General features: G+C 54.4%; 1 protein-coding gene across 3 annotated transcripts in view; it reads left to right on the top strand.

Moving 5' to 3' along the window:
* Positions 1–248: 248 nt before the first annotated feature.
* CRHR2 (corticotropin releasing hormone receptor 2) overlaps positions 249–10951 on the top strand; it is a 34540-nt gene continuing 23837 nt past the window's right edge. For 2 of the 3 annotated variants that reach the window (XM_011953948.1, XM_011953947.1), the window contains exons 1-2: positions 3574–4545; positions 4683–4808. In XM_011953948.1, the coding sequence (XP_011809338.1) occupies positions 3864–4545; positions 4683–4808 (808 nt within the window). In that variant the 5' untranslated portion in view covers positions 3574–3863. Of the gene's footprint in view, positions 310–3573; positions 4546–4682; positions 4809–10951 lie in introns of those variants that run through there. The other variant, XM_011953949.1, reaches the window with a different exon arrangement.

The raw sequence follows: 10951 nt of genomic DNA, 5'->3' as shown, positions 1-10951 counted from the left end.
TCTACTGAAAAATACAAAAAAAAAAAAAAAAAACTAGCCGGGCGAGGTGGCGGGAGCCTGGAGTCCCAGCTACTCGGGAGGCTGAGGCAATGGCGTAAACCTGGGAGGCAGAGCTTGCAGTGAGCTGAGATCTGGCCACTGCACTCCAGCCTGGGTGACAGAGCGAGACTTCGTCTCAAAAAAAAAAAGAAATAATTTCTCAATGCAACACACACACACATACCGGGGTTTACACCGGGGTTGGTCAAATGGGAAGAGAGCTGTGGCCCGAAGACAGGGTCCTGGGCTTTCCTCAGCTCTTCTGCCAAGGTATCTGTTCTTTCTTAGTGATTCACTGGGCTGAAGCCTAGAGCATTCCAATGGGTGCTGCGGATGGGTTAGTGAACAGGACCAGCCCTGCCCTTGGGGAGGCATGGGCTGGTAGATGAGACAATGAATAAAAAGCAACCTGGATGTGACATAGGCCAGCACCCAGCAGATGGGGTCACCAAAGAGCTGCATGTCTGAAGGATGAGTGTGGAGCTGTAAGGCCATTTCCAGTACAGGAACACAAACAAGCAGCAGAGATAGCGAATGGTTCCTGGTAGTGACATATTGTTCTGGAGGGCCTTCCAAATGAAGCAGGAGGGTGAGGATGGGGAACAATGATCATGAAGAACTTTCTTTGCAATACCAAAGATGGTTCCCAGGAATGACACATTGTTCTGCAGGGCCTTTCAAATCAAGCAGGGGGGTGAGGATGAGGGATAGATGATCATGAGGGACCTTCTTTGCAATACCAAAGAGGTGGTCTCCATCTCAAGGGCAATGGGGTGGGGGAACTCCTATGAGGCAGAGTGACAGGATCATAATTATAAAACATCGTTTCATCTGCCATGAGGAGACAGGGAGCCCATTTGGGCTGCTGCAGAGATGAGGACGGCCTGGGAGAAGCAGGGGAGGGAAACCTCTTTTCCTTGTCTGGGAATCCCATTGTCCATTTGTAAAACAAGAATGTGGGATTGGATGTCACTGAGGGTCCTTTCTGTCCCCACAGCTTAGTCCCATGGTTTGACATGAAGACACCAGGCCACTTCCTCTGTCCTGCAGTGGAGTAGGATAGGGTGAGGAGGGGGTGCCTGGCCTGGGACCCCTGTCTCCAGTGCTACAGGGCAAGAGTGAGGCACCTTCAGGCCCCTCTGGAACCTCTGCGCCCTCAGCAACCCCATCGTAATTCCCAGGAAACATAACGACTGTTCCAGCTGTGCCTGAATAGACTCCCTGTCTATGCAGTCTAACCAAGGATAGTCCCTTAGAGAAGCAAAGATGCATCCTGTGCCTTTAAATCCTGTTTTCCAGTTGACATTTGAGTGGTAGGGGATGAATAAGAGAGAGAATGTGTGTTTATGGTGAAGATGCATAACTGTGGTTCTGTGTGCGATTCTGTTGTGCCTACATGCCTGTTTGATGCCATGTAGTAGGCTTTGCAAGTGTGTCTGAGCTGGCCTGGAACTGTCCACTGCCGCTACAGCTGACATCAGAGGTGGGTCATCGGATGGGATACAGGGCACCAGAGGCACCTGCCTTACCCTGCTGCTTATGGTACACAGGGGTCTTCCCGAGCACCTGTCACACTTCCCTGAACCTATTTGCCAACATGTCCCCAGCAGCTTGGGGAGACACAAACTGTTCCAAATACTTATCCCCTAATGCCTGGCCTCCAGCTGGGATGGGGCTGGCCTGCAGCTCGGGGAATCCATCACTATCCTAAAGCCTCTAATCTACCTCTGCTTCTTTAGTTAGCAAAAAGGCCCTTGTCTTTGTTTGTTTGTACTTGGATTTAGTAAAATTGAGAGAAGTTTGGGGCTCTTTCCAATTTCCTCCTCATTTACCTATTTGCAGACACTAAAGTGAGCTGTAAAATCAATTTGTTCCCAAACTGCTATCTTTTCTAGTTTTCCCTGTGTCACATCTGGAATGACAACTATGCCTATAATAATATCCATGAAGTAATGGCCCCACATCCAGGGGACCTTGGGTCTGTGGGTCTGTGCTCAGACCCCAACTGCTCATTCAGGATGCAGAACAGCCTTTGACTCTGCCGCTGAAATGGTTACTTCCCAGAGGAATCTTTGGTATGTGAGATCTCCCAGTTAAGAGTGATCCAGTTCACCCAGGCCAACCATCTGTTATGAGCTTTCCCAGTTAAGAGTGATCCAGTTCACTCAGGCCAACCCTCCGTTCTGCAGAAATCTGCATGAGATGAGAAGCCCCTGGCCTCTGGTCATTGGGAGCACACCACCTCTGGACATAGCTGCATCTCAGGAGGTGGCACACTTTAGGCAACACCCAGGTGGTGGCTCCAGTAACAAACAAGGTTAATAACTTAAGCTTGGCTTAGGATTTCTCCCTTCCTCTGTGCTGCACTGTGCTATGTAAAGGGCCGTCCCCTGTATATGAGGGACACTATTTCCCTGTGAATACATGGGCTCACCTGGCCAGCCATGCTCTGGCCTGTGTGGGATCCTGGGTTAACAGGGCTCAGTCTAGGAACAGAGGGTAGGACTCTGCCGAGGTCCTCCCCTGCTCCTGGCACTGGATAATATGAAGACCAAGGAAATTCTACCTCTGCAGTTGCCCAGAGCTGAGCATGAGCTCTCACTGTCCATTCAGGAGGCAGAGGATAGACCTGGCTGAGTGCTCAGCACCTTGTACCTGCCAGTCAGCAGGCCCTGGAGAGATTCCAGGGCTCAGCCCTGGTCTTAGTGTGGCCTCGCTCGCTCTGCCTGGGCAGTGACAGAACCATTAATATGGAGGCTGGTGAGAGCAGAGCACACAAAAGCAGCCTGCCTGCCGCTTCGCCTCTCTTTGCCTCTCATCTCAGGGCATGATGCTGGTTCATGGTGGATTCAGCCTCTCCTAGCAGTTTAGGTTTATGTGGAGGATGGCAGGGGAACAGGACTCATTCCTGAGACTGGGTTCCAGCTCTCCCTGCTCTCTAAAGATAGAAACACACAACACATATGTATGTATTCCCCAGTCTCTCCATCTCATAACTCAGAACCAGAGAGTCTCAGAGCTGAGAGGGGCCTCGGGGAAGATTTCACTGATGGACAAAGCCCCAGAAGAGAGGGCAAGAGTCCTGCCTGGGGTACCATGGCAGAGAGAGCAGAATCAGAACCTGGACCAAAACGCAGCCTGAGTGGAAGCATGCCTTACTCCAGGCCCTGCTGCCCGAGCCGGATGCCCCACTCAGCAGGCAGACACAGCAGGCCTGCCCTGGGCACTCTGAGGGTGCAGCCACAGCAGATCCCCAAGGAGGCAGTCTGGGGTTGGGGGACCTGAGCAAGTTCCCTGGGAAAGCTTTCAGCTCCTCCACACCTGCTGTGGGGCCTAATTCTCCCGGCCCCTGCTACTGGTGTGGAAACCAGGGTCAGGTGAGGCCCTGCCCAAGCCTTGAGGAAGAGAGACACATTCTCACTTTCTTTCTGGTGCCCAGGGCACCAACACCCGGGTGTATAAAGCCTTCCAGATAATTTCAGCCAATTTCTCCCCTAGACTTACTCCATCTGATTAAATGGCCACCCGGTCACTCAAGCTGGAGACCCAATGTTATCCCTGCTTCCGGGCTCCTGCTTAAAACCAGCCACCCACTCCAGTTCCTCCTCACCAGGTCTGGCTGCCCCTCGGAAATCTCTCTCCATTCCAGCTTCCACAGCCTGATCCAAGGTCTTCAACCTGCTCAGGCCACTTGATCTCATTAGACTCTTGGGCGTCTCCCTGCTTCCCTCCAGGCCTCCCCAATCCATTTCCTTCCAGGAGGCTATAGAGGCTTTTGGAGGGTGCAGATCTGCCCATGGGCTCTCGGTCCCTGCCTCCCTCCAATGTCCTCGCTCAGGGAGGGGAAGCTCAGGCGGAGAGCTTTCGAACTTTGCGTCGCGGCTGTCCCTCAGTTAGGAGAGCTGCAGTGTTCTCATCCGGCAGGCGGGCAGGTGGGAGCGCTTTGCTGCCCCCTGCAGCTCTGGGCCCTGCGATCCCCGCACGGGGCATTCCGTCACCCCCGGCCCACGCTCTCCAGCCCACAGCCCTCCTTGGACGCCGCGAGTGGAAGAGAGCCGGGAACTGCGAAGCCGTACTCTGGGCAGGGTTGGGGGCCCGGGGGCTGGAGTCCGAGCCCCTCCGAGAGGAGCCGCCCGGCCCCGCCCCCCCGGCGCCGCCATTGGCCGCGGCGGAGCGGCTGTACCCGCAGCTGGGTGCGCTCCGCAGCTCCTCTCCGGGAAGGTCCCCACTCGACAGCTCTGGGCGACCGGAGGCGACGCCCAGAGGCTGCCCGGGAGACCAGGGCTGGGCTGACGGGGACCAGGACCCCGCGCCCTCTCTGCCGCTCACTCTCGCGGCCACTCCCTCGCAGCCACGCCGAGCGCGCACTCCCACTCCCTCTCCGCACGCGGCTGCGGGGCGCGATGGACGCGGCACTGCTCCACAGCCTGCTGGAGGTTAACTGCAGCCTGGCGCTGGCCGAAGAGCTGCTCTTGGACGGCTGGGGGCCACCCCTGGACCCCGAGGGTAGGCGGGAGGCGAGAGGTCGGAGGCTGCGCGGGCTCCTTCTCTTGCGCGCTGGATGCGCCCCTGACTCCGCGCTCCGAGAGCCCCGCGTCCCAGGGGGCCCCTCTGAGCCCTACTTCGCTCTCTCGCGCCGCCAGGTCCCTACTCCTACTGCAACACGACCTTGGACCAGATCGGAACGTGCTGGCCCCGCAGCGCTGCCGGAGCCCTCGTGGAGAGGCCGTGCCCCGAGTACTTCAACGGCGTCAAGTACAACACGACCCGTGAGTGCCCCCGACTCTCGCTACCCGCTCTATACCGGCCTCCAGGGAAGGCGATTTAGGGAGTAAAGAGGATTCCGGACCCAGCGGCACAAAGCAGCTGAGGGCCGTGGTACCGCAGACCGCTGGCGTTAAGGACCCCTTACAATGTTGGGGGCGCGCCTTCTGCTTCTACCCCCAATACAGCGTCTAACCTCAGTAAGCCAGTGATTTGCCCACAATTCCCGTGCTCCATGCGGTGACAGCCCAAAAAGGGGAGAAGGAAATACTTCCCCCTCTTTGAGTGTAAACCTCCCTCCCTCATTGTAGGTTCCCGTTGCCTGAAGTTCCCCATTAGGGCTTCATTGTTTAGATAATGCTTCCCCTGCCCAGGACGGGGACCTGTCCCAGGAGGGCGGATATGCTAAGTCCCAAATCCCCCAGAGTGAGTGCAGTGACCAGATCCTACTACCAGAGTGGAGAGGAGGAGGGCAGGAGGCAGGAGGGCTGGGGCGAGAGGATATTTTGTGGGAAGGACATGCAGGCGTAGGTTATGCTAAGCCAGAGGGTGCGGGGTGTTGCATCTTCCCTAATCCGAGGTCCCAGGACTGACCTGCTGGGCTGAGTCAGGGGCTGTGGGCAGCATTATTCCTGCGCCCCCATGATGACTGGTGTCTGAATCAGCCCCCACCCCTACCCCCACCCCACCGCCAACACCACCTCTCAAGGAGAACAACCTGTGCCTGCCTTCCTCCTGGCAAGTCACGGACTGGCTTGAGGCTCTGGGGGAAAGGGCAGCAGAGGTTGCTGGAGTTACACAGCCTCCAGGTGGGGTCGTTCAGTGTGGGTTCTGGGTGTGTGCATGTCTGTAGGTGCCTGTCTGTGCCCTGTGGAACAATGGGATGGGAGCCAGGTGTGTGGTCTGCAGGAGGCTGTGGGGGCAGAAATCACTGCCCCACCTAGAAGCCCCCTCACATCTCCAGCCGGACCCCAGTTGTCAAGCACGCTGAGACCCTATCTGGATTGTTTGTCTGAAGCCTCTCATCCTGGAAACATCCTTAGAAGCCATCTCAGAGTGTCTGTGTCTGAGTGGTGGCCCAGCTCCACCTCCACCACCCATACACACACACACACACACACAAGCTTTCAGAAGCTGAGGCTGAGGGCTTTGCCATGAGGGATGGTTAGAAGGCAAGAGAGATGCACCTGCACCTGATGCCAAGCTGCATTCCCTTGGCTGCAGCAGCTGAGGGCTCTGGTGGGCCCAGGGACCACATGCTTCCTATCCATAATTAAAACAGATCTCCCTGGAAGGAAGTAAGGTCCTCAAGCTAGGAGGTGTGCAAGCAGAAGGAATGATTTCCCTGTACCTTCCTATTCCTGACCTTATAAAACTGTATTTTTAGGATTCCATGAGCTGTGTGCGGTGGGGCAATGGAGATCAGCGTGCCTGATTCAGACTGGGCCCGGAGATTAAGGGCCATCCAGGGTAAAGTGGGGTGATGGAGCATCTTAGCCCACAGCCTGTGAACCTCAGGGAGCTCTGCTTTGGTTCTTACCCCAGCCTGGGCTATGCCTTGTTCTCCCCAACCAGCCTGGAGGCCCCCCCTTTCCCAGGTTAGGGCCTGGGTCTCTTCTTCGTAGCTGAACTGAGTACAGTAATATTCAGTCAATTTGTGGAACACCCACTATGTGCCAGCCACTGCACGGGCACTGTATTGAGACTCACTCACAATTGCGACAGACAAAAAGAACAGAATGATGAATGCCCTGATTAGGGGGGAAGCACAAGGTCTGTGGAATTGGGGTGGGGGTGGGTGATAGGGAAGACTTCCCAAAGGTGCTGCAGACAGCACATATCAGGCCATTCATATCAATTAAGTCTAATGAGAAGCTGATAAAATGTTTGCGCACCACCCAGGCTGGTAAAAGTAGGGCCAATTAGCCCCTGGTATCTAATGAACAATTTTCTTCATTTAGACCAAAGTGCTTCTGGCGCTGCAACTGCTGGAAAATGAGAGGAGCTGGTGGAGGGTGGGGATCACTTACCATTAACCAGAACCTATGAGGTCAGCCTAGGTGGGAAGAGCAAAGGCTGCTAATGGCTGTGGAAATGCATGATTGATTTCCCTCCTCCCCTTTCTTCACATCAATGCTGCTTCCTTCTTCTGTTTGCCTTTTCCATGGGATCCTTCCTTTAAAAAGAATGACGGAGGGAGAAAACTCCATGAGAAGCCTAAGGGAAGAACAGGAGCGTTCAGGCTCCACTTCCTGCCCTAATTTTGTTATGCTATAGCCAAACCCCCACTGAAGCCTCATTCCTTAGAGAGCAGGAATCGCCCGGGTGGGGATAGCAGTTTAGATATTAGTCTCCGCAATTTTTCAACTCAACTGAGCACAGAGAATCTGCCACAAAGCTATCAAGTGTTGATCATTTTCCAGGTGCCAGCTGCTACTGAGAGAGCTTTGTATCCATATCTCAGGCATCCATAATCCCACTCACCCACACTCCCTCTGAGATACATACTGCTTTTATGCCCATATTGCAGACAAGAACACTGAGTCTCAGACACATGAAGTAACTTGTTCAAAGTCCTAATTAGCTCCTATGCACCAGTGCAGGCAGGTGAATCCACAGCCCTCACTATTAACCATGGAGCAGTACTGCCTCCATAAGAGGCATTCGGTTTGCGAGGAGAGCTTAGAGATTTGGAAAGAAGACTCATACCTCCGGCCTGGAGGATCAGGGAGGACTTAGCCCTCTGAGCTGGGCTTCTGGGGACAGTTTGGGTTTTAGCAGGTGAGTGTGTAATAGGCACAGGAGAGGCCGTCTAGGCTGAGGTGACTGGGCAAAGCATGGAGAGAGGCCGGGCTTTGTGCCTCGGGAGGAGTGAGTGTTGTATAGAGAACAGGGAGTAGGAGAAACAATGAGGCTGGGGAGGAGCATGGAGGTCAGGTGATGCAGGCCATTCTACAGGGCTTCACCATCTGGAGAGGGAGCCTGGGTGAGCTTGTGAGCAGGGGAGCTCAGCTTTGGGAGCACATTGTCCTCTGGAGGGAAAGGAGAGGTAAGGGGACTTCTGCACAGAGCCAGGTAGACTATAGGTTGTGGGAGCAAATGAGGATGAAGATGCCAGCAACCTTGGGCATTTGAAATTGACAAGATATGGTGAGAAACGGCAAGGTAAAGCGTTGGGCACACAAGCAACAGCTGAGCACAGTTGGGGATGTGTTGGCTTTGAGGAGCTGGAGGGACACCTGAGCGGAGGTGTCCAGAAAGCAGCCGGCTGGGTTGGGAAAAGCTCAAGAGAGCACCAAGAGTGGAGATAAGGCATTTAGAAGTCCTCAGGATGTGGGGTTAGCAAATAGCTACAGTGTGTGAGTTTGGGAGGCTAGGTCAGAGCCTTGAGCCATCTTACCCAGAGCTATTTCCAGATGCAGCAGGGCCAAGGGAAGGGAAGGGACTAGTGCGTGGCCACACATGCTAGTCAGTGGCAGAGCCAAGTTAAGCACACGAGTCTCCTTGGGTGTTCTCTACACAACCTGTGCTGGCACTTCAGTGGCTGAGCTTCCATGTGTTTGTACTGTGGTTTGACTTATTTAATCCTTGCACCGTCCAGTGACAGAGACATAGCATTATCCTCATTTTACACCTGGGGAAACGGAAGTGTGGAGCAATTAAGTCACTTATAACAGAACAAGGATTCAAACCCAGGTTCTGCTGCCTCTCAAGAAGCAACTCTGCAAGGTTAAGCAGAGAAGAAGTTTTAAAAAACTTTATTGGAGAGCTTATGGAATCACGGAGTGGGCTAGAGAACCAGATTTGGGGCCTCAAGCCAAGAACACAGGGCAGAGCTGGCCCAGTGAGGGGACCTCCCTCTCTCTGAAAGGCCCTGCCAACACCACCAGCCCTGGCCACTAGGTGGGACGCATCCCTGCTACCACCACTGCCACCACTACTCTAGAGTCTTTTTTTTTTGAGACAAGGTCTCAATCTACTACCCAGGCTGGAGTCCAGTGGCATGATCAAGGATCACTGCAATCTCAAACTCCTGTGCCCAGGCGATCCTCCTGCCTCAGCCTCCCAAGTAGCTGAGACTGCAGGCACATGCCACCACACCTGGCTAATTTTAAAATTTTTTGTAGAGGTGGGATCTTGCCATTTTGCCAGAGCTGGTCTTCAACTCCTGGACTCAAGTGATCCTCCTGTCTCTGGCTCCCAAAGTGCTGGGAGAATAGGCGTGAGCCGCTGCACCTGGCCAACCTGGAGTCTTCAGCTTCCTGCAGTTATCTCTGGAGAGGCTTTCTCCCTGTCTCCATCTAGGGGCCCCCAGTTCACTAATTCCCTCAGGTAGGTGCATCTGATGGTTGGGGGAGTACGTGGAGCCCCAGGTCCCATGCCAAAGCTCTGTCTCCATCTAGGGGCCCCCAGTTCACTAATTCCCTCAGGTAGGTGCATCTGATGGTTGGGGGAGTACGTGGAGCCCCAGGTCCCATGCCAAAGCTCTGTCTCCATCTAGGGGCCCCCAGTTCACTAATTCCCTCAGGTAGGTGCATCTGATGGTTGGGGGAGTATGTGGAGCCCCAGGTCCCATGCCAAAGCTCTGGCTACAAGGGAGCCTGGGAAGTAAGGATCTGGCATTTTAGCTCTAGGTGGGGAGGTAGCCTCGGTCTTCCCCCAGGATTCCCCGAGCCCAGGTTCAAATCCTGGGTGGCTAGAAACAATCCTAAATGTCCATATGCAATTTAATCGGGGCAAGTCCTATCCCTTTTGTGGGTCTCAGTCTCTCTATCTGTAGGCAGAAAGGAGGTGGATTAGCATGGAAGTGGTTTGGCCAGAAGTGGGGCACTTATATTCCATTTTCCTCCCACCTCTCCGCATTCCACATGGACTTCTCTGAGCCCATCTCTGTGCACATCTCTGTCTCTGTGTCTCTCTCGTTGTCTCCCTGTTTCTGTTTTTCTCTATGTGTGGTTCTGTTTCTGTGTGTATGTTTCTATGTCCTTCTCAGTTTCTCTTTTTTTTTTTCTATCGCTCTCTCTTTCTCCTTCTCCATCTCTCCTTACTGCTTTCTCCGTCCCCCGGCTCCATCTCCAAACCCACCATCTCCCCGCTCACATCCCTCACTCTATCTGCCCTCCTCCTGCACCTCATCTTGCCTGTCCCTGTGGTCCTTTTGGCTGCAAAGGAGGGTCCTGCCACCTCCCTCCTGGCCATGGTCCATTTTCCTTCTGTGGAACCACTAAGTGCAGCTTGGCTCAGCCTCAGCCTCCTTGACCTCAGGCTCCACAATGTCCTATTGGGAACGGCTGGGGTCATCTCTACTGAGGCATCTGCCAGGACAGGGGAAGAAGGGACATCCCATCTAATCTAGTCACATGGGGAGGTTAGGGGTCCCCACTTCCCAGAACCCCATTCTAGAGACATGCTGAAACACTGGTTGTGTTACAATGGAAACACATAAGCTGAGTGGTCTCCAGCCAGAGGAGTCTCTCCCATTGGGTCTGCCTGCTTAATCCCTTCTTCAGCCCTCAGGGCCAGAGGTGATAAGAAAGGCTGAGACCTGCCCTCAGGAAGCTCCAGGCTGCTTATCAACCAGGCTTGTGCAAATCAAGTCAGAGATCAGGAAGAGGGGTTTGGTGGACACTGGGACATTCCTGGGAGGCTTTCTGGAGGGAGTGGGGGTAAACTTTAAAGGTCTTGGAGCAGTTGGGATGCCACATTTGTGGAGGACAGGCACAGTGCAGGAGTGCAAGCCTCAGGAGGACCCCAGATAGACCCTGCCCTCTGGGTTGAAGAAGTAGAAGCTGTAAATCCGGAAACTTAGGTCTGCCTTCTCAGACACCAGTGAGACCTGATCCTGCCCTGACTCGATTCCATTCTCCAAGGCCCATAAGTTACTCCATGTGTGAGAACAACTTCCCTGCTGGGAGAGAGGGAAGGCGGGACAGGCACAGCCATCACAGAGGTTTAGCTAAGAGAAGAAGGAAGGAAGAGAAATAAAGCAGAAGTGGATGCCCTTGTGGCCATCCTGACACCCCAGAGCTGCCCGGCTGCAGAGCCCTCTATACGCTGAGTCCAGCCCTCCCCTCCCCTAAGGGTAGGAAATGACTGCCCAGGAGAGGGCAACACAGCTGCCCAGAGTCCTACAGCAAGTCTGGGCCCT

Source organism: Colobus angolensis, unplaced genomic scaffold (genome assembly GCF_000951035.1).
Source record: "Colobus angolensis palliatus isolate OR3802 unplaced genomic scaffold, Cang.pa_1.0 Scaffold378, whole genome shotgun sequence".
NCBI classification, from domain to species: Eukaryota; Metazoa; Chordata; class Mammalia; order Primates; family Cercopithecidae; genus Colobus; species Colobus angolensis.
This window is presented reverse-complemented; position numbering and strand designations above follow the sequence as displayed.